The 24,476-nt window shown below is 39.1% G+C and overlaps 1 protein-coding gene across 1 annotated transcript in view; it reads right to left on the reverse strand.

The window, feature by feature from the left end:
• CPNE8 (copine 8) overlaps window positions 1-24,476 on the reverse strand; it is a 292,084-nt gene that overhangs the window by 161,320 nt on the left and 106,288 nt on the right. Inside the window, exons 3-5 of the mRNA XM_063448068.1 lie at window positions 9,846-9,892; window positions 4,290-4,393; window positions 3,567-3,606 (exon numbers count right to left, since the gene is read on the reverse strand). Coding sequence (XP_063304138.1) covers window positions 3,567-3,606; window positions 4,290-4,393; window positions 9,846-9,892 — 191 coding nt within the window. The remainder of the gene's footprint in view (window positions 1-3,566; window positions 3,607-4,289; window positions 4,394-9,845; window positions 9,893-24,476) is intronic.

Raw genomic sequence — 24,476 nt, forward strand, 5'->3', positions numbered from 1 at the left:
TTTTTTAGGCACACAATCAAACAAAGTCATACTGGTACACTGTTATACAAACACAGGCATAATCATACAGAGACATACAGACACAGACATACAGTCACACAGAGTCACGGAGATATACAGGCAGAGACATACACACATACAGAGGCATACATGCATACAGAGGCATACAGTCATACACAGGGCCGGCCTTAGGGGTGTGCGAGCTGTGCGGCCGCACAGGGCGCCATGGAGCAGGGGGCGCCGTGGATTTAAAAAAAAAAAAAAAAAAAATTATTTTTTTTTTTACATTTGCAGCGGGGGCGGAGCTTACCGTGCGGCGGGGGCGGAGCTAAAAGCGCCGGAAAACTGCTGCAGGGGAAGCAGGAAGGAGTCCCTGCTTCCCCACCAAACAGTCACCAGGAGCTGCACTGCCTCCACAATGAACTCCACAGGTAACTGTGGGATTGTCAGGTGAGTGTGACTCTCTGCCTGTGTTTATTACTGTCTGTGTGTGTGTATGACTGTCTGCCTGTGTGTGTCTGTGTATGACTGTCTGCCTCTGTGTGTGTGTATGACTGTCTGCCTCTGTGTGTGTCTGTCTGTATTACTGTCTGCCTCTGTGTGTGTCTGTGTGTATTACTGTCTGTCTGTGTGTATGACTGACTGTCTGCCTGTGTGTGTGTGTGACTGTCTGCCTGTGTGTGTGTGTGTGACTGTCTGCCTGTGTGTGTGTGTGTGTGTGACTGTCTGCCTGTGTGTGTGTGACTGTCTGCCTGTGTGTGTGTGTGTGTGTGTGTGTGTGTGTGTGTGTGTGTGTGACTGTCTGCCTGTGTGTGTGTGTGACTGTCTGCCTGTGTGTGTGTGTGACTGTGTGTGTCTGTGTGTATTACTGTCTGCCTCTGTGTGTGTCTGTGTGTATTACTGTCTGTGTCTGTGTGTATGACTGACTGTCTGCCTTTGTGTGTGTGTGTATGACTGTCTGCCTGTGTGTGTGTGTGTGTGTGTGTGGATGTCTTCCTGTGTGTATGGCCGTCTGACTCTGTGTGTGTGTGTGTGTGTGTCACATACAAGCAATACACACATATCACACACTGTTAATACACCCATTACAAATATCACACATAGCATACATATCACACACAGTCATCACACCTACTATCACATACACAGACAACACAAACATTACAGCATACATGGATGAAGGGGGGGGGGAGGGGGGGGCGCTGTGAAGATTTTTCGCACAGGGCGTCAAAATGTCTAAGGCCGGCCCTGGTCATACATACATACATACATGCACGCACGCAGAGACATACAGGTCTACAGACACAAACATACATACATACAGAAACATATATACAGACATACAAAGACATACATGCGTACAGAGGCATACATACATACATACAGGCACACAGAGACATAAATACAAACAGGCATACAGAAACATACATGCACACAGACATACATACAGACAGGCACACAGAGACATACATACAGAGACATGCATGCACACAGATACATATATACATAGACAGTCACAATTACATACATGTCCTTGGGTGCATGATGTCCAGCTCTGTGGAGTTCTGTCTTGCAGCTCAGTCCCATCAGTGGGCGCCAGCCATGCTGTGTGGTACACAGGGAGCAGGGATACAATGTCATCCATAACCTCGCACCTTCCACACAGCTTGCGGCAGAAACCAGTGTAGGAGGCTCCTCGGGTGGCAGTAAGTTGGGTGGGTGGTAAGAGGCTGGGCTGCGCTGAGGGGAGGCGTTTGCACTCGGCTACACTTCATAAAGTAATGAACCAAAGTGAGCTTAGTACAATCTGGATATAACGTCCAGACTCTACTGATCAAATGAGTGGAGCACTAAAGGTATAAACTTACCCTAAAATAGGGTTAAATCTCAGATGTATATCAGTACATATAAAGGAAACAAAAAATAAAACACAATATAGTGTAAATCCATAGGTGATAATGTATTTTGGTGATAATTCAAGTAGTCAAACTCACATTGATCAGAGCCTCAAAGGGACAGGCTCAAATCACTTGCACAGTAGTGTCGTATGGAGACACTGCACCCTTTTGCCTGGAATGGATTTCCTCAAAGTAGAGAGAAAGGGAGACTTCCTAGTGTATTAAGTTTCAACCGACTCGGGACTGGAGCTTATTACTGGGACATTCTTTATCTTATATAGAAGCAACTGGATATTTTTTAATAAATTCTATGTTTTTGTTTTTATATTTAAAGTTGCAATAAATGTATGTATTTTAAACCAAGTCCCATCAGCTTCTAACTTCATCTTGCTGCTAAAGAAGGGCAGGTGCCCCCCTCTAGAGGTACCCAGGTCTATCATCCAGAGCCAGGTTCTCATTGGCTCAGAAAAAAGGTGAGCACAACCATAACCACTGTGCTTTTTATTTTGGTTGAAACTTAATACACTAGGAAGTCTCCCTTTCTCTCGTCTTTGAGGAAATCCATTCCAGGCAAAAGGGTGCAGTGTCTCCATACGACACTACTGTGCAAGTGATTTGAGCCTGTCCCTTTGAGGCTCTGATCAATGTGAGTTTGACTACTTGAATTATCACCAAATACATTATCACCTGTGGATTTACATTATATTGTGTTTTATTTTTTGTTTCCTTTATATGTACTGATATATATCTGAGATTTAACCCTATTTTAGGGTAAGTTTATACCTTTAGTGCTCCACTCATTTGAATAGTAGAGTCTGGACGTTATATCCAGATTGTACTAAGCTCACTTTGGTTCATTACTATAATTAGTGGGGATAAGAGAGTATCCACTAGAGTGTGTAGCTGCTTAGTTCTAACTCAATTACATTTGTAAGCGCACTATACACAGTAATCACCAATCTGTGTGTTTTGTTAACACTTCATAAAGTAGCCGACTGGAGGGGAGTGCAGAGCGCTTCCCTCCTGCCGGACAGCCTGACATTGCACCCCCAGGGCCAGTGCTACAGAATTCAGAGAAGCATAATACAATATGATTTACTGACTCTTATTAATTTGATGCATGTTTCTTTTTATGTATAATTTTTATGCCATACACTTCATTCTAGCAAATCCCATGAAGCCATCTTCAGCTATTATCGCAATAAAAGTCCTGCATGTATGATTTTTGCCTTTTCTTTGAATTGTGAAGTCTAAGCCCCACACTATGTTACATTTATCATAAACGATGTAGTTCTATACTCTAGGTTAGTGATGGACTAATGGTAGATCCTCAGATTTTGTAGAACTGCAACTTGCATGATCCTTTGCCATTTTGATGGGTGGCTGAGCTCATTATTATGGTAGCTGTACTCCAGGATTATAGGTGACCAGGTGGCCAAATGGTTATTTCTGGTCTGTTGCAGAACTACAACTTCCATGATGCTCTGCAAACCTTAAGGTTCTTAATATCTGGGCACCTGTCATTTGGACATCCATGCACAAGTCAACCTCATAGAAACTTTTCAAATACAATTAAGAATTTATATATATTTTTTTATTGATTTATATTAAAAAAATCAATTTGAAAGTATATCAATAGAAAACGAGTTTAAAAAAATTGACACTTACATGCTTTGCTAAATTGGGGCTTTTGGAATCAACATCATATCTAAAAGTATGGGGGAAAGAAAAAAAGAAATACCATGATTACATTTTTATAAGTACATGCAAAACAAAATTTATTTTTAATTCAAAACAGAAATGCAATATGTCAGATCTGTCCTACTGGACCCCCACGGATAAGATAGGTTCCAAAATGGCTTTTCCAAGGCATCAAATTAGTCTGAACATGAATTCAAGCTTGTATTGAACATATCCGTACTTGCATATTTTGGTTACAAAATTAATTTAGTAGAATAAATAAAAAATGGAAGCCAAAGCCCATTCCTTTTCAAAGTTAGCATATACAATAGAATAAAGTAAGGATATTAAAAGAATTCATTTTGCAGGGTAGTAAAGCTTCAAATGATCCATAATCTATTTCTTTTAAGAATGAAAAAGATGAATACGGTATGTGCCCTTACCCATTTTCTAATCTCATTTCCTACGATCAATGTTTACTATCTTTGCTTATGTTTTTTTAGCCTTCGTTTTTTTTCATTATTGTATTTTCTTGACTTTTCTAGTACACGGACATCTCTAAAATTTGTACTATATTTTATGCTATATTTCTTCTATTTTGACGAGAAAATATTTTTTTAAAGAAACATAATTTCAAACTCAATTACCACTAAGGCTTGCAAAATGCACAATAGTGGATTTCCACAAATTGGGAATGTGTTTCTAACTTACAAATCAAATCGAAGATTCTGTCTTTCCTCAAAAAAGTAGTCCATTACAAATTTTCTTACAAAGTCTGGATTTAAAGTGTTGTCGATCACTTCTGTCCTCCCATACTGTTTGGAGAAGAAATAACAATTAAATAAACAAAACAACATTAGTATCATCTTAATCTCTTTACATTTCTAATAAAAAACAAATACCGTAGTAATCATGGAAACTTTATAATGAGCGAAATAATTGAATAGTTATGTTCCGCTTTCACACTGGGATTTTACCCCATCACTATTTATATTAAAGCTAAAGTATAATATCTGCATAATGACACCCGGGGAAAAATTAGATTTATAAAAAAAAGTTTGGGGTATTTTTTGTATCACATTATATATTCCCAAGGGTGTTCCAAATGATTAAGAAAAGCATACACCGAATGAATCAAGTCATCAACAGATGCAAATATTTATTTACATAACTTGCATTTACTTAACTTGTCACAGGAGGAAAATACGAAATGAAAGTTTGCAAAGGTACACAGCTGGCCAGGGGAAATCTAACACGTTTTATCCTAATTAAAAAAAAGGTGTTATATTTTATGCAATGTTCAGCATCTACCTGTGAAATCTTATGAAACGTGGGAACTGAATTTACCTGTTGTGCTCCATTTCATACAACATCACTATGCATATGCAAGCAAATTATAGTTTTACTGCCAATAATGTATTTTATACAAATGGCAATAGGTATATAGTTTATGTACCAACTTGTTTTTTGTTACAAGTTCCAGAAGTGGGTTTTGTTTTCCGCTCACTTCATGGAAATACTCTAATTATTATTTGTCCTTTTTTGTTGTTGCACAAAACGTAAAAATGGACACACAAGAATAAGAATTTAATATAATAAAAAAAAAAAAAAAAAAACGATATATATAATGCCGCTCTGTCTCATTAGAGAAGCATGGTGAATTGTTAATGAAGGACTCACCCATAAAGTTTGCCTTGCAGTAACAAGTGAGCTTACACTTAACCTCTAGTTATTTAAATGTGCATTGGGATTTGGGATCGTGCGCATAGATGAAGAAAACCATCAAGGTATCTAGGCAAAGGCTCTTATAGGTCACCAATGAGCAAGGACTCTGTTAAGAACTTGATCTATTATTTTCAAGTAATACAGTAATACAGTATAGGGATAGAGTATAGTTTAGTAGGGAATAGAACTATCCAGTCACAACAGTGGGTTTCTTAAAATGCAGTTTTTATTTGGAATACAGAAATGAAGACAACATTCCACCCTCTAAACAAGCCTTTGTCAATTCATGAGACACACACATGCACACAATACAGTATATACGGTCAGCTTTCATGCATGTGATTTGAACAACAAATGACCATTTTGCCCTAATTTACATGTTAGCTATGCATCTCAACTGAAATATTTGTCCGGTATAATCAGTATAATACATAGGGGTATTTTCTGGGTGTACATAGTGTTTAATAAGACATTCCTCCTATGTGAAGTTATTTGATCATGTATTTACTGTGCACATTGTTGCTTTTGTTAAGCAATAGACCACAGGCAACACACGTACAGAAACTGTTCACACATTCCACTTACTTTCATTGTTGAATAATGAATGCAATATTAAGGTTCTTATCCTATGTCATCAAAAGTTTAAATTTCAGAATCCCTGTAAATGTATTTTTGTGTCTACAGAATAAATGTCAGACTCCATTATTTTCATGCTGTTGGCACTTAAAATACATGAAAATGTGATCACAAACGCTTTTATTAGCATTTAGGTCTATAATGCATGAATCCCTCAATATCCAAATGCAAACCTTCTTTAGGAAGAATATTTTCTATTTTCAATCAAAATGACGTTGCCTCTTTTCTATACTAGTGTCCCTCGTTTCTTGGAGTTCTAAATTGTGGGTAAGGTTCTCCACGGCTTTTGGACCAATATGACTTATTATATAGTGTACATGCTGTCATTTACCTGTACATAACCACTAGTCTTTAAAAAAAAAAAAAAAAGCATAATTATGTTAAATAAGTAAAAGTTAAATAAAAAGTTGATTTGGCATTTATGTGGTAGTGTCTTGTATTGGAATCTCAAAAAACATTCCATTAAATATCTTGTGAACGATGAAAAAATAGTTTTTGTCAGGCCTTTTGAATACCGCCATGCTGTGTGAAGGTGACAAATACGCTTTAGGCAAATTTGTTCAAGTTTTTGTTTTTTTTCTTTTTTTTTTATTCTCTTTGTAGAAAGAAGACAATCTTGTTGTGTGTGCTTTTGTGAGAAATGTGAATACAGGCTGATTTCCAGCTTACATTTTTATGCAATTGTAAGGTTTGTTTTTTTTACCAATGAACAGAAACCCATAATTTCCCCTAAATATTTTACCAACCAGCTCATTGCAGACTCTGAATTGAAGTAGTAATAATAAGTTTCATTATAAATAGAAAGAATTGATTGTTGGTGGAAGATCATGAAACCTAGTAATACAGCTAAATTTATATGTTGGTGATCGTAAATCTGTTTCTATGCCAAAGCTTCCCTTTCTTTATCTCTTCTTCAATGACAGCTGTGAAGTAATTGTGGCTGTCAACCTCGAGTATAGTTAATGAATACAAAGAAAATTGCTAATGCTCTAAGAAATCTGTTTCAAGACACTATTATTTTAAGAGATTTTGATAATTCACTCTTTTTCTTTAATGTACTCATGCAAAAAGTGAGCTCATTTTCAAAGGACCTAGAATTCATTCATCTTTTTTCCATTTGTGCTGTTTGAACATTGACTGAGAAAGTCCTGTCTTTCAACATAATTATTTATCCATTAAGTTAAACTACGAGAATAATGCTGTTCTCGTGTTTTAAAGAATTATACATAGAAGTAATCATTTAGCATTATGTCTATTACTAATATTGAAAGTCAGTCTTCAAAGATTTATAACATGTGGTTAGTTACTAACAATGAGGAAATCTGTTGCTTCCGCACAGAATCAAGGTAAACATTTCAGTAAAAACAAAACTCAACTGTTTTATTGGTTATGTAATATTTTCATGTGAAATGAGAGAGCTGCACAGATCATAAAAAAAGTGAAACTTGCCAGTCTGTCAAACTGTATATTTCACCAATTTAGTGTATGAATACTGTAGGTAAGCACAGAACATTTCATTACTCTGTACACCTAAGAAATTACTTTTTTTTAAAAATAAAAGGTGAATATTGATCTCTCATTTACATACGAGTTTATCAAGCCAGCTAAAGCATAATTTATTTTTTATTTTTTTAAGTGCCCGTGACAAAATAAGGTGACAGGTGTGATGGTAGTCTAGTCTGTTTCAAACAGAGCCTTTATTTAAAAAAAAATATACACAGTGCTCTCCTTCATAAAGACTGCTGTTTTAATAGCTTAATGTTGTTTATATTTGATACCAAGGTTCAATGTTTTGGTTTGGATAAAAATAAATTAGCAGATTAGTCCAAGGACCACATTTTAACTTTAGCGTCAGTGAAACTTTCGCCCTGCTCTAACAAAGTCAATGAGCAATTTGTTGACTGTAAAACTGAAATGCTATTATTTAAATAGTGGATATATTTTTAATGCAAAAACAAAGAATAATATTGAAATACACAAAGACATACATGTTTGTGCTACAAATTATTTTGTGTCTGAATCTATGAGATAAAAGTCAATTTCTAGGTGGATTTTTGTGTGTGTGTTCGTTTCTAAAACCACAGCAATTGTATAAGACAATTCAGCTGCATTCAAATTGATAGAGGCCTTTTTTGGTTGGACAAATTATTGCAGGTACTTTTAGCAGACTCCTACAGAGAGTCTCCTGCAATGATTCAGCAGTGCCAAAACAGCGTTGCCCAATTGTTCTTTATCACAGTGCTAGCACTCTATTTACAGCTTAAACATAAAGTCACACTATCCAATTAATTGTAAAGAGAATGTGAAAGTTACAGATTCCTGCGATTGTCATTGTAGGGTAGGATGATTTTCTTTGAATACTGTGTATTCATTACGACTCTGTCAAACTCGTTGAAGACAGCTTGACAAAAAAGTGAAGGACTGGACGTATAGTTTCACTGCACCATAACCATTGTGATAAGCTATACTGGATGTGATGCTTATGTGTCCTATTAAGACTATCTTATACCTTCTTTCTTATTCTAGGCTGTCTGGGTTACTTACCAAAGCAACACTTTTCAAAGTGAATTTAAATTTAGAGGCAAAAAATTTTGAACTACTATTGTTTATGGACCATTTAATTAATAATTATCTCAAAAAGATGGAATTCATTTAAGGGATAATGTTTTTTATTTTACTTTGTTCTTCTTTGATAATGTCAAAATTAAACCTTTCATTAATCCTTTTAACTTAAATTCATCTTGTCTAACATGCTCCACTCACAGGTCTCCATTTCCCACCCAAAAACCCATCGCCCTTTCAGCCATGAGAGGTACCAAAGACGTTTTTCATTCAACCTGATAATACAGTTTATATGCTAATTTGATCTAATGTCATTATCACACTAATCAAGTCTCAGTTACCAATCTACATAAAGCTCTTGGATAAAGTGACTATATATGAAATGGTAAACATGTATTATCACAATTGGTGCTCTCTCTGCCTATTCTAAAAGAATCAACAGAACAGTAATGTCAATATAATAAAACATGAAATGTGAGTAGTTATATCAGTACTGGTTAAGTATGTGCCTGACACCTGTGCACAAAAAACACAAGTTGTCTTTATAAGATTGTAACTATGATCTGGAGAATTTAAATGGGCATTTAAAGGGACACTATAGTCACCTGAACAACTTTAGCTTAATGAAGCAGTTTTGGTGTATAAAACATGCTCCTGCAGCCTCACTGTTCAATCCTCTGCCATTTAGGAGTTAAATCCCGTTGTTTATGAACCCTAGTCACAGCCTTCCATAAACACTTCCTGTAAAGAGAGCCCTATTTAGGCTTTCTTTATTGCAAGTTCTGTTTAATTAAGATTTTCTTATCCCCTGCTATGTTAATAGCTTGCTAGACCCTGCAAGAGCCTCCTGTATGTGATTAAAATTCAATTTAGAGATTGAGATACAATTATTTAAGGTAAATTACATCTGTTTGAAAGTAAAACCAGTCAATCATAGCAAGGGGAGGTGTGGCTAGGGCTGCGTAAACAGAAACAAAGTGATTTAACTCCTAAATTACAGTGAATTGAGCAGTGAAATTGCAGGGGAATGATCTATACACTAAAACTGCTTTATTTAGCTAAAGTAATTTAGGTGACTATAGTGTTCCTTTAAGTACTCTAACCACTAGAGCACATTATTAATGCAGCTGAAGATGGAGTAGACCGAGTTTCGGGGGCTAATTGCAGGTTTCTTTCCAAACTCCTTCAAAATGATTTGTCAAAGAAATGAGTGTGAGTGCCTGCAAAGCTGTAGTGGCTATGGTCATTTAAATGTCTCTTTATCTTTTACTATACTGTGAACCAGTAGAACATTTCACTCATATTTCATTAAAATACACATCCTTCAAAAACAGAAAAGCTTACCTCTCTCCATTCCTTGTTTCCAATACCTTGAGTATATAATACACATACTGTAAGATTAAACAGAAAAAAAGCATTTTATGTTAATACATATTGAATATTTAATCACATTCTCCAAAATGGCAATTAAAATAACCTTTTGTGGCGCGTCAAAATAAAATGTTTGCAGCGGACAATATAATCCACTGCACACATTTCACCTCAATAACAAATTGACATACAGTTAAGTAGAAGGTGTTGCTTAAAAGTTATAATAATACACTTCCTATAATTTGTGTGTTCAAAACACAGTTTATAAGAAAAAGAGATTGAGACAGACAATAGCGCAGTAAATGAATGTATCATCCATATTTTAAAGTTCTAGGAATAGGGCAAAAGGACAACAGCACATTCTTCATTATGTATCTGTAGAAAACCTTAGTTTCTTCTAGTGACATTGTGCCTTGTAAGAGCATTTCTCATGCTACGTTTTAATCCGGTATAGCTTTTTATTCTGTACATTTTGCAGTTACACAAGAAATGACTGATTAAATGTTAAGATCGTACGGATTGTGAGGGTGAAATACATAAATTATTTACCCCCAAATCTTCCCTTGGGTATTTGTTCCCCATGCATTCTTTTGACACACAAGGCCTTGCCTTTATTTTACAGATTTTGCTTTAAGGACTTTTAATATCACTTCAAAACAAATAGCTAGACTGAAACACAGTGAGTCACCTAGCCATAATAAGCCTAGAATATTATACCAGACTGCCCGATAGAACCTGTGAAGAAATGACTATATTATTCGATATTTTGTTGCATAGTTCTTGCTTTTTTTGTGTACTTTTCATTCGGCAGATGGGACTGCCGAACAGAGACCACCCCTGGCTCACTTAACTTCAAAGCCGGCATCACTTTCACCCTCTATGTGTGCGGTCAGCGTTCGTACTGTCGAACGCCACGTGGCAGAGAAAACCGCGGCCATCTTTTTTTCGCCAAACAAAGGCAGCGGGACTTGGTCGTCGAGTGTCTGGAACTAAAATCGGACACTCGACTTCCCAATCACCGGTCTCCATCATGCGAACGCTGGAACTAGTGATACCGATTAGCTAGGAGAGCGCTATTCGGTACAAATATGCACACGAATGAGGGGAACAATCGCTGCTAGGAGCCAGGGGAATTCATTCGGTACTTTTATGCATTTCTTCCCTTTTTCTGAAGTGACCGGCAAAACCACACGAACCTCTGGAACTATTTTGGGCAGTCCGCCCCCAGTGGACCGGTCACAAAGGACTTCCATACTTTTTGCGAACCCCTGAACCGATCCGGGTGAAATTTGGATATGTTGGTCACCCGGATCGGGGCTATCAGGGGATATAGTATTTGTGGGGATACCCCAGGTATAAAGGGGTGTTCCAGAAATTGGGGAAAATAGTGAATTTTCAGCCTGGAGATAATTAGGTTGTTACTATATCAGACCTGATTATCTCCAGGACTAGGGGAGGGAACTGCCTGTTTGTATTGGGTGTGTTTTATATTTTTACTGTTCGGGATTGGATAAATGTTACTCCTCCCTGTGGGATGTCCCCTTGCATGGGGACCTGCATAAAAAGCCATGTGTGTGAATAAACGTTAGTTCTGCTTGTATCCTGAATCTGGACTCTGACTGTTATTTGGAATTCGTATGCTGTAACAAGGGAATTATCTTATGCAGCTGTTATATTCCGTATGGTTTTCGTTCCTGTAACTACCGAACCGGACTCTCGCTACTTTAGGCTCTGACCGTCCGGGAGGAAACTACCGAACTCGGTTTGGTTAAACTTGGTTTCCTTACAACTGGTGGCAAGCGGAGGGATTCGAATCTCGAATGGACGTTACAAACCAAGCAAGGGAATGAATGGCTCAGCAGTACCAGCTACTTAAAAGAACCACACTAAAAGATTTACTGGAAGCTCGAGGCAGAGTGGCAAGTAACAAGACAAAAGCCACGTTAATTGCGGAATTAATACAGAGCGATAATACCAGTAATACAGAGATGGATCAAGAGGAAGAAACCGTGATGCAAAAGGACATCCGATGGATGGTCAGTCTATTGGGACCCAACCCAACTACAGAGGCGCTTTTGCAGGTCATGGCACAAGCCAGACAAGCGCAAAAAGAACGAGAGGACCGGGATAGGCCGGCACAAGGAGATTTACTGCACTCCCCGGGAAGTACTGGGGAGATACCAAAGAAGGTAAATTATGCAGCCTTTAAATCGTTTAATGACAATGAGATGGAAATTGACAGTTACTTGCAAGACTTTGAACGTCAATGTGCGCTGGAGGGATTAGACTCCACGAAATGGGCTGCAGTCATTAGCAGTAAATTGTCCGGTAGAGCAGCCGAGGCGCTGCGAGCAGTACTTGAGGGGGACATACATAATTATGAAAAAGTAAAAGACATTTTGTTGGCCAGATATGCTGTAACTCCGGAGGCATACCGAAAAAAATTTAGAGAGCTGAGGAAGACTGGGAGAGATTCCCATACGGAATGGGCTTTTCGGCTACAACGGGCGGCCCGCAATTGGATGAAGGGCTGCCAAGCAACCACTCTGGAGGATGCTTTGCAACTTATGTTACTGGAGCAATTTTTTAATCACTCTGCAGAGGACATAAAAGACTGGGTTAAAGATAGAAAACCAAAAACTGTGGAGGAAGCCGCCAGGCTAGCGGATGAGTATCAAGATAATAGGAGGAAGGAGCAAGGGGTGAGCAGACCACCTTTTAAGCCTAACTACCAGGCTCCAACAACCCCTACCCCTCCTAGACCCTCCATGAGTAACCCTTCACCGAACCCAGCAAACACACCACGTCCTCCTGCAGTGTGCCATTATTGCAAGCAACCAGGGCATTACAAGAATCAGTGCCCTCGCTTAAACCGGGGAAGCTGGGAAAGGCAACCCCCACAACAACCCAGGGCAGCTGCTCATTGTGTGCAACAGGAAGGCACAACCGGTGTTCCTAACCAAGAAGAACAGTGGAGTGTATTACACGAGGTCAACCCAGTTCAAGCTGGGGGTGACAACCGGGACCACCACCGCCAATGGATTACCGTAGATGGCGTGGGGGCCCGGGCTCTGAGAGACTCTGGGGCTACTTTGACTTTGGTGCAACCTCACACGATCAGAGCGCAAGCTCGCACCGGACGCACAGTCGCTGTGAGGGTGGCTGGGGGCGCTATTCACAAACTGCCCACCGCTAATATCCTTGTTGATTGGGGTTCCGGGTCCAAACAGCTGGAGGTGGGGATTATGCAAGAACTACCCGCCGAGGTTTTGTTGGGGAATGATGTAGGATGCTTGACCTCCCAACTGGCCCGAGACCCCCCTGCCGAGGCATACCCAGTTACCACTCGAGCTCAAGCCAGACTGGAAGCTCCGCTGCACTCTGAGGAAAACCAGGTAAGAGTCGAAATACCCCCCTTACCCGATCCTACCTTTCCTTTCTGGGATACCCCCCAGGGGTTTGAACAAGAGCAGCGTACCGACCCCACATTAGAGGGTTATAGGAAGGCAGCGGCCGTTACCCCAGGGAACAACCCGCACGAAAAGTTTGAGTGGTATAAGGGGTTACTGTATAGAGTGACCGAGGGGGTGGGACAGGGGGCCACCCAGGTCATCAAAAGACAATTAATTGTACCCCGTAAATTCCGGGCTGAGTTGTTAAAACTCAGTCATGACATTCCCCTAGCAGGACATTTAGGGGTTAAAAAGACAAGAGACAGGTTAACCCAAACCTTCTTCTGGCCCAGGGTCACCCAGGACCTCAAGTATTACTGCAGGACGTGCGACGTCTGCCAAAGGGTGGGAAAAAGGGGAGACCTTCGGAAGGCCAAACTTCACCCATTGCCCATTATAGAACAGCCCTTTCACCGAGTAGCGGTAGATTTAATAGGACCCCTCAGCCGACCCAGCCAGTCGGGCAAAAAGTTCATACTAACCGTGGTCGACTACGCCACTAGGTACCCGGAGGCAGTCGCCCTCACCAATATAGAGGCCGAGACCGTGGCCGAAGCCCTTATTCAGATTTTCACCCGAGTAGGTTTCCCACAAGAGATCCTATCCGATCGGGGAACTCAGTTCACGGCTACCCTGACACAACAATTGTGGCAGAGCTGTGGAGTGAAACCCCTGTTCAGCGCCCCGTACCATCCCCAGACTAACGGGCTCTGTGAACGTTTCAATGGCACTCTAAAACAGATGCTAAAAACCTTTACGGAGTCCCACAAGAACTGGGAAAAATTCCTCCCCCACCTTCTGTTTGCCTACCGTGAGGTGCCCCAGGCCTCCACTGGGTTTTCCCCCTTCGAACTCCTGTATGGGAGAAAAGTTCGGGGCCCACTGGAGCTCGTACGGGAGCACTGGGAGGGCAATACAGACGAGGGGGGAGTCCCTATCGCCCAGTATGTTCTGGAGTTCCGGGACCGTCTGCGGGCGCTCACCGCATCGGTTCGGGAGAACCTGCAGACGGCCCAGGAGGACCAGAGGAAATGGTACGATAGGGGAGCCCAAGATAGAGTACTAGAATTAGGGCAGAAGGTGTTAGCTTTGAGGCCAGTTAAAAAGGATAAGCTACAAGCCGCATGGCAGGGACCATTTAAGGTAGTAGAACGGGTTAGCGAGACCACCTACATCGTGAGCAAATGCTCAGATGAAAGGCTGACCAAAGCCTTCCATGTGAATATGCTCAAACCATACTTTGAGAGAACAGAGGATGTGGGCGCCGTGTGTGCGCCCGCCACAGAAGATAGTGAGGGACTACCCCTCCCCGATTTACTAGACACCGCTCCCTGTACTATTGACCAAGTAAGCTTGGGTCAAAATTTAAACCCCCTGGAGAAAGGTGAGGCCACGCAACTGCTGCAGAGATACCAAGAGATGTTTTCAGCCACCCCAGGCTATACCTCCGCTGCGGTACACCGCGTGGAAACCCAGGGAGAGACGCCACTGCGGCAACAACCATATCGGATCCCGGAAGCAGTGCGTGAGAGTATGCTCACCGAGTTAAGGGATATGTTACAGTTAGGGGTAATAGAACCCTCGCAAAGTCCTTGGGCCTCCCCGGTAGTACTAGTACCGAAGCGCGACGGTACCACGCGCTTCTGTGTAGACTATCGGAGGCTTAACGATCGTACCATAACCGACGCCTACCCCATGCCCAGAATAGATGAGCTCTTAGACCGTATGGCGGGGGGAACTACTTGACTACCCTGGACCTGTGCAAAGGTTATTGGCAGATCCCCTTGGAGCCTGCGGCCATCCCCAAGTCGGCATTCGTCACCCCTTTCGGGCTATACCAATTCAAGGTTATGCCCTTTGGGATGAAGAATGCCCCGGCTACCTTTCAGAGGATGGCCGATAGGCTCCTGGAGGGGTTTCAGGACTTCGCATGCGCGTATCTAGACGATATTGCCGTCTACAGCCGCACATGGGGAGACCATCTGGGCCATGTGTCCAGGGTACTCCAACGAATCCACCTCGCAGGGCTCACGTTAAAACCCGACAAATGTCACGTAGGTCTGGCCGAGGTACAGTATCTCGGCCACAGGGTGGGCTCCGGTAGACAGCGTCCAGAGCCAGCGAAGGTAGAGGCCATAGCGAACTGGCCCCAACCTAGGACCAAAACCCAGGTACTAGCTTTCTTAGGGACGGCCGGTTATCATAGAAAGTTTGTCCCAGAGTACAGCGCCCTGGCCAAACCCCTCACCGACCTTCCCAAAAAGGCCCTCCCCAAACAGGTTTCCTGGACCCCAGAGTGCACGGATGCTTTCCAGAAGCTTAAAGCGGCATTGAGTGAGGCTCCTGTGTTGGCAGCACCCGACTACACTAAACAATTTCTTGTACACACAGATGCCTCCATGTTCGGACTGGGAGCCGTGCTAAGCCAAGTGGGCACAGACGGCATGGAACACCCGGTGGCATACCTCAGCCGTAAACTGTTACCCCGAGAAGTCAGCTATGCCACCGTAGAAAAAGAATGCTTGGCCCTCGTGTGGGCACTCAAGAAGCTACAGCCCTATTTGTATGGGCGGGCATTTACCCTTATGACGGACCACAACCCCCTGGTATGGCTTAACCGGGTAGCTGGAGACAATCCCAGGCTATTACGGTGGAGCCTAGCCCTTCAACCTTATAATTTTACTATGCAGTACCAGCCCGGAAAACAAAATGGTAATGCGGATGGCCTGTCCCGCCAGACCGAACTGGACTCCTAAACCGCTACTTTTCTCGGACATCCCCAAGCCAACCCGACAGGGTCTAGGCGGGTATGCCGACCTATGGACTTATAGGGGAGCAGTGTGAAGAAATGACTATATTATTCGATATTTTGTTGCATAGTTCTTGCTTTTTTTGTGTACTTTTCATTCGGCAGATGGGACTGCCGAACAGAGACCACCCCTGGCTCACTTAACTTCAAAGCCGGCATCACTTTCACCCTCTATGTGTGCGGTCAGCGTTCGTACTGTCGAACGCCACGTGGCAGAGAAAACCGCGGCCATCTTTTTTTCGCCAAACAAAGGCAGCGGGACTTGGTCGTCGAGTGTCTGGAACTAAAATCGGACACTCGACTTCCCAATCACCGGTCTCCATCATGCGAACGCTGGAACTAGTGATACCGATTAGCTAGGAGAGCGCTATTCGGTACAAATATGCACACGAATGAGGGGAACAATCGCTGCTAGGAGCCAGGGGAATTCATTCGGTACTTTTATGCATTTCTTCCCTTTTTCTGAAGTGACCGGCAAAACCACACGAACCTCTGGAACTATTTTGGGCAGTCCGCCCCCAGTGGACCGGTCACAAAGGACTTCCATACTTTTTGCGAACCCCTGAACCGATCCGGGTGAAATTTGGATATGTTGGTCACCCGGATCGGGGCTATCAGGGGATATAGTATTTGTGGGGATACCCCAGGTATAAAGGGGTGTTCCAGAAATTGGGGAAAATAGTGAATTTTCAGCCTGGAGATAATTAGGTTGTTACTATATCAGACCTGATTATCTCCAGGACTAGGGGAGGGAACTGCCTGTTTGTATTGGGTGTGTTTTATATTTTTACTGTTCGGGATTGGATAAATGTTACTCCTCCCTGTGGGATGTCCCCTTGCATGGGGACCTGCATAAAAAGCCATGTGTGTGAATAAACGTTAGTTCTGCTTGTATCCTGAATCTGGACTCTGACTGTTATTTGGAATTCGTATGCTGTAACAAGGGAATTATCTTATGCAGCTGTTATATTCCGTATGGTTTTCGTTCCTGTAACTACCGAACCGGACTCTCGCTACTTTAGGCTCTGACCGTCCGGGAGGAAACTACCGAACTCGGTTTGGTTAAACTTGGTTTCCTTACAGAACCGTAGTCTGCAGAGCAAGTTACAATAGTTTAGTGTAGCCTCAATATTTCCATCTCTAAACATGGCTCTGCCACGGTAAGAATGCCACAGACACAAAATCTACTGAAAAATGTAGCAAATGTAAAGATGTATTTTTACAATGCCATTCATTATCTCTAAAGTTGCATTCATTAAATGACAAACATTTTGGAAGCTACAGTAATTTTGTGTTGATGTGTTTTTTTGCTGACTACAAGCAACAGGATGGAGATGTAGAAATGCAAACAACTATTTAGATTATATAGGTGTCTATCTCTATTGTCATCCTTGCACTATACAACATTAAAATAGCCATAAGTGAAAAGAAAAGTTTACTATGTCTGGATGAAGATAATCTACTTCGAGGGCATATTATTTTAAAATGAAGTTTATTCTTGGCTGAAGATTCAGTTATAAGACTGCAAAGTTATGCTGTACTTTCAGGGAGATCGGTGTCACTGTTTTCCCATAATTCCTTCAATCTCCCTTCTATTCAATGTCAATATAAAATAAATAAAGGAACACTATAGTTACCTAAAAGCTTTAGCTTAATGAAGCAGTTTTTGGGTATAGCTCATACCCCCGCAAGCTTACTGCTCAATTTTCTACCAAATTACAAGTTAATCGCTTTGTTTATTCAGCCCTAACCACACCTCCCTGCATGTGACTTGCACAGCCTTCCAAAACACTTCCTGTAAACAGGCATCTAACGTTTACACTTTTTAAATTCTGTTTAATTAAAATTTTCTTAACTCCTGCTCTGCTAATAACTTGCTAGATCCTTCAGGAGCCACCTGTATGCAATAAAAGCTTGATTTACAGAGCAAGAGATAAAAAATACATCTTATTGCAATAAAACCATGTTGTTTTCATGCAGACTGTGTCAGTCACAGTCAGGGGAGGTGCGGCTAGGGTTGCATGGCCAGAAACAAGTGATTTAATTCCTAAATGTCAGAGAATTGAGCAGTGAAACTTCAGAGGCATGATCTATACACCAAAGCTGCCTCATTAAGCTAAATATATTTTGGTGACTACAGTGTCCCTTTAAATATTAAAAGAAGGCTTATTTTAGTGAAAAATGCCCTACAAAACTAACAGCTCAATTTTAGATAGGTATTAGAATGTGCAATTACCACTGTAGTCACAGTTCTTCTTGAAAATAATAAAAAAAATACATATGCAATGTGATTCAGCAATGATAAGTTCAATTTGCTGTGTGCATTATAATAAGACATCTACCATTTGTGCAGGGAAGCCCTGCATGTAGATGGTGATTGATTGCCTGTGAATATCCTAATGTAATGGAGCATTCATGCCCTAAGCCTTTGCTTATACAAATCAGTAGGTTGATATTAAATGGTACTGCTGCAGACCATTTATATGAGGATGGCATTTAAACGAAAAATGCTTGCAATAAAAGCATTTTTGAATCCAGTACAAAATATCCCTTTACATGATGTACTATTTTATCATATGTTTAGTTGTTTATTTTAGTTTGGTCTATATTTAGATTATTATTGTTTAAATCTGACATCATAACCACCTTAAAAAAAAGCAATATAACATTTAACATAAATCTATTTATATTGCATAAATAATTCAGATTGTGCAAAATAAAGGAACACTTAATTCCTATTAAAAGAGTCAATGTAAGCACCATAAACACTACCACGACTTTTCTTGCTACAGAAAGTATTTTTTTTTTGTTTACTAATAATAGGATTAATGATCTGAGGTATATACAAAAAGGTAACCAAAAGAGGAATATTTTAAATAATAAAGTAACAGGGTTTTTTTTGCATGAGAAACATATACACTAAAACGAATTTAGTTTTTTCACCAAATACCCTTAACCCCTTAAGGACCAAACGTCTGGAATAAAAGGGAATCATGACATGTCACACATGTCATGTGTCCTTAAGGGGTTAAAATACTTTGAGAATTATCTAGATTGTAAGCGCTTTTGAGCAGGGTCTGCATCAACCTGTTCCTGTAACATTTTGTAATTGCCTCATCTTTTGTTAAATTCCCCCCTTTATAATATTGCAAAGTGCTGCAGAATATATTGGCGCTATATAAATGATGATGATGATAATATAAAAATCTAAAGTTAGTAACAAATATGGCCAAGGGATAGACCTAGCGAAAAAAAAAAAAAATCTCCTGGGAATAGTTTACATAACGATGCCACGGTAAAGGGTGATGTTTAAAAAAACCATATCCGTAGACACAGGGAAACCAAGAAATGAGGAGAAAAGGGTAGACAATGCTTACAATTTTGAGAAACTAAATTTTACACACATTATTATGTATTACACAATTATTATAGATTACACAAAATATATATTGCACAATGACACCTAAAATAAAGAATAATAGTCAATTATTGCTCCCGGAGTTCCATAGGGGGAGATCAGACTAATTGGTTTGCCCATGGAAAAGTACAGCCTTTTTAGTTTTTTTAAGGGTTAGAGTAACCCTTTAACATACCTTTCTACTGCATTAGCTCACATCAAACATATATTGAAAAACAAAAGGACAATGTGTGCATCAATTGCTAAACCACCTGCATGTAATGTGACAATATTCCCCAAGATACATACTCTATATATGCCCATTTTCTTAAAATATATATTTTTGCTTAACAGTTTTTGGTTAAAGTGACATTATAGGCATCAAAACCACTTCAGCTCTTTGAAGTTACCTGGGTGCAGTGTCCCAGTTTTTGTGAAACTGAAATGATTACATTGCAGCATTACCACTGCCTCTGGTGGCCAAGCGCCGATACCTCGCCAAGGGAGATTGGCAATGGAATCGTTAAGTGATAAAAGTGTTAAAAGGATATTCTAACCCTTACAGAGCAGAGGGAACTGTAGTGTAAGGAATACACTTTTTCTATTACAGATATTATAGAATCCCTTTAAACATACAGGTCCATTATAGCATTTTGGTTTTAAAATTCTATTTTTGCTGAATGATCTAGATAGATCCATCAATCATATATCAATCAATCTATAATATATTTTACGTGGTGAGAAAGGGTTGACAAAATAGGGGTAAAAAGGACAATCCAAGCAGTTTCACAGACACAGTAAATACAGTTATTCATGTATTGAAATAAATGAAATAACTAGTGAGTGTTGGACTGCATATTCTTATATTTTGGTGTTTAAAGGACCCATACATCATCCCTGCTGAGCACAATGGAAGGGTAAGGATCAGATACAAAATTTCAGATAACTCCTAATCCCTAAACTAAGTTCCAGAGTTAGGTAAACAAGAAAAAATAAGAAATCATTGTCTTGGATAAACTGTTTATATTGTGCTTGTATATTTTTATGGATTTATGGAGTTTCAACTCCAGCTTAATGTGTCTCTAATGGTATTAACACTGACGTCATACACTGAAACCTGGTGTAAAATGTAATCATGGTTAGCTTACTAAACAATTACAAACTATTTCATTACAAATGCACATTTCATATAATATTTGCAAAAGGAAAAATATAAATGGTTAAGAAGAATATAAATATTAAAATATGTCATTTGCATCATGAAAGGAATATTATGCTATATCCATCAATTAAAATGAAGTATTCCTGCGGAGAAGACAGCTGCTGTTTGAAAGAGTCAAGAACTTACAGGTGGTCATGAAAGGTTACTGGATGGAAGATGAAAATCATTCTTAAATATGAATTTATATTACACATTTCCAGTTCTATGAAAAGAAGACATCAGTGTGTGAGCTGTGGTTTTGTACTGCTGCATGCCTGATGAGATGACACCATATCAAAGGATCAGACACAAACCAAAAAGGCTTGTAGTGTTTGATTGCTGCCACTGTGATGCTCAATTATGTGACCGCTCTTATTTTATCCAACTGACTAACAGTACATTTCACAATAAAGAAAAAAATATATTTATTAAAAAACAAAAATTAAAAAATCACTTTTATATTTCAAATAGAATCGATCTTCAATTTATGAGACAGACTTTTTAAATTGAAACAACAAAAGCTGTGAATTTTACCTTCGAAAACAAACAAAACAAAATCACATTTGCGAACTACACTAACAAGCCAATATAATATGTCAGTGCCTTATAAAAGGTAGCCATAGAAATGAATTTAAGAACAAATTTACTCATTTTTTTATAACTGTCATTTAGATCATTTGTACAAGTACATGCTAATCTGGTTATTTTTATGAGATCAAAGTTTTAGAGTTAGTGATACTCACCTTCTATATTTGTTACTCGTGAGAATTGCATTCTTCCTGGATTTTGTGGCCTTGGCACCCACAAATGTCACACAACACGTCAGCAATTTATTTTGGTTGGTCCTGAGATTACTGGTAGAAAATATGTGGGAAACACCATTGCTAACAAGCTAATGAATGAGGGGAACATTGCGAATCATAACAACGTTGCTCAAATTCATTGGCTCGTTGGCAATGCCATAAGCCATGTTTCATTGGACCAAGAATGAAAAGATATTTCATGCAGAACTGCGATGATGTTCATGCCATGGTCAAACACTACAATCCACCGCCACAAAGATATAAACTGCGGTTATGAGCAAGCCAGACTAAAATATATGTTTAATAAGTTTTACAAAAAAATACAGCATTTTGTACATATGAACAGTGAATAAAATAACCATTAAACAAATCAAGCATATCCATTAGCACATTAGAGTTCTTGCCACTGTGCTTTTAGATGGAAATATATAACTGTGATTGATTGTTGGCATTTCTCATGTGTCACCATCATCCCACCTGTACTATTTCAACAAGAGAAAAAATATATAAAATAGGAATAATATGAAATCCTTTGTAATCAGCATGGTCACACCATTTGCTACAGAGGCCATCATTTTACTTTTGGAATGCTGAACCAGAATTGTTATACAACATCTCCAACAACCTTAATACTGCAGTTTGGGTTGTTTCTATGAGTTAATTGTAGTGTTTATGCCTAAGGCACCCTGAGATATAAATCTAGTTCTCGGTATATTCTGTATTACATTTCTGGCAAGTGGAGTGATGGCCCACTTCGCAACTATAAGAAACAATTTTATATTTTTACCTTGGAGGTCCTTAAGAAAATCACACAAGTGAAGCACACATTTGTGGAAAATGGGAAAAGGCCTTGGTGGAAATCGAGATGGTTGGAATGTGTAGTGTATTCTAATTGAGCAACAACACATTAAAAAATATTGGTCATTGGTCACATTAGAAAATATTGGTCAAGGCTGGATGTAGTTCAGATACAAAATATGCATGCAAGAGATACTTTATCTGGAAGCATTCATTCTTAGTTCAATTAATATCAGTTATTACTAACTAAAAGTAAACGGATGGTTCTTCTCCTAATTTTTCAGATTAATAATTCATGAATTCAAGCAACCAACCACATGCCAAAATCTAACCAACTCTTAATGTTAAAGCACATAATTTTGTATTGCAAAAATGCAATAATAGCAAAGCTAAATTTCCAGATATGGTGAAGTTTGGATTGGTAAAAATGTATTATGACAATCTAGGATTGAATAATACAATGTTCTCCACACTACTCCAACTAATAGACGTCATCAAAAGACAGTCATAACATACAGTATAATGACATGAGCAATAGCAGACATACTTCCAAATAGCATCTCTGTTACAACCATATAAATAATATAAATGATATCATAATTTTTCTGGAAGGTGTTAACAAATCAAAAGACTAGCCAGAGCAAACATATCCTCTAGTTTACATTTCTTAATATAAGTTTATTTCACAGTAAAATTCGTGCTGAGGGCCTAGCCTTTGACAGCTCACAATTCATAACATTTTAAGGGATCCTAGAGGCACATGTCTAAATCAAAGCCTGAAAATAGACTGATTTTGAAAGGGTACATAGGATCTGGAAAATAGTTTGTAAAATCATGTATGGCTATTGGTGGATTTATCGAGTCAATACTCTAATAACAATGTTTGTTTGACAAGCCTTCTTGTTAAATTCTGAAACTAAAAGAGATATTGAAAAAAATCTGTAATTTTATCCAATCTTCATAGAGTACATGTACAACAAGGTGAGGAATACTGCCTTGATGCCTTACATATTACTATATATACAGCTTTCTTGAAATAGTTGATAAATGTTGATAATTTAACACAGTCGCTAATCTACTCAAGCATACAGCTCAGCTTTAGTATACACACGGTTCTGTTTAATATGCACTTTTAGATTTAAATAAAATTTCTGTATTATCAATACCAATTTTTTTCAAAGCTAGATGGCATAGCTGGGTTCAGAGCGTTGAACAAAGTTGACAATGATAATGTGTAAATAATAATTCAGCTTTAACAGTGCAAGAGGGGATTGCTGAGGACGGGCTACAGGCTGATCCTAAAAAAATTATCATAAAACCCCTACACTGAGTTGTAGTGGGTATGTTGCTGAAAATATCCTTAATGTATTTAAAAAATACATAAACATATATATATAATTTTTTTTTTTAAATTAGGGTTCCATTATAGATATAATTACAGGCATATTGCCCTTTAATAGATTTGCAAATGTTGGAGAATAAAGGGGTTGTTAAAATGAAAACATAATCAGTGTTTATAAGCAGTTAATGGACATAAAATTAATAGAAATAAAAAAATAAAATAAAAAACTTTCAAGAAATCAGTTTGGCAAGTGATGTTTTTGAATTATTTTGAGAGGGGACCTGACAAAGTCTGGAGGTATCCATTTTGGAATTGCATCACAACGTATTAATAAACAAAGAGTACTGAGAGCATGTGATGCCAGCAACCAGTATGAACCTCAAATTTCAACAGCGAAGTTGAAAACCATCAGTTGCTTAAAGGATATGAAAAGTGGTCTTCAAAGAATTGGCCATTATTTTTAACCCCTTAAGGACCAAACTTCTGGAATAAAAGGGAATCATGACGTGTCAGACATGTCATGTGTCCTTAAGGGGTTAAAGTGCTATATAAGTTTATGGGACACATTTTTATGATGCATATGCATTAATTACTGCATTAAAAATTGATTCCATTCACTTTTGACAATTTACTTATAGAGAATAATGTGATATTTCCACACAACAGTTAACCAATACATTTGATGTTGGCTTGTTCTACTCATTTTGAAATGAACACTGACTAAGGGCAAAGCTTTAGCAATCTATTTAATATTAATCAATAGTCCAAACTAGGTGCACTGGGAATATACAACTACGCATTA

The sequence above is a fragment of the Pelobates fuscus genome, chromosome 3, assembly GCF_036172605.1.
Source record: "Pelobates fuscus isolate aPelFus1 chromosome 3, aPelFus1.pri, whole genome shotgun sequence".
NCBI classification, from domain to species: Eukaryota; Metazoa; Chordata; class Amphibia; order Anura; family Pelobatidae; genus Pelobates; species Pelobates fuscus.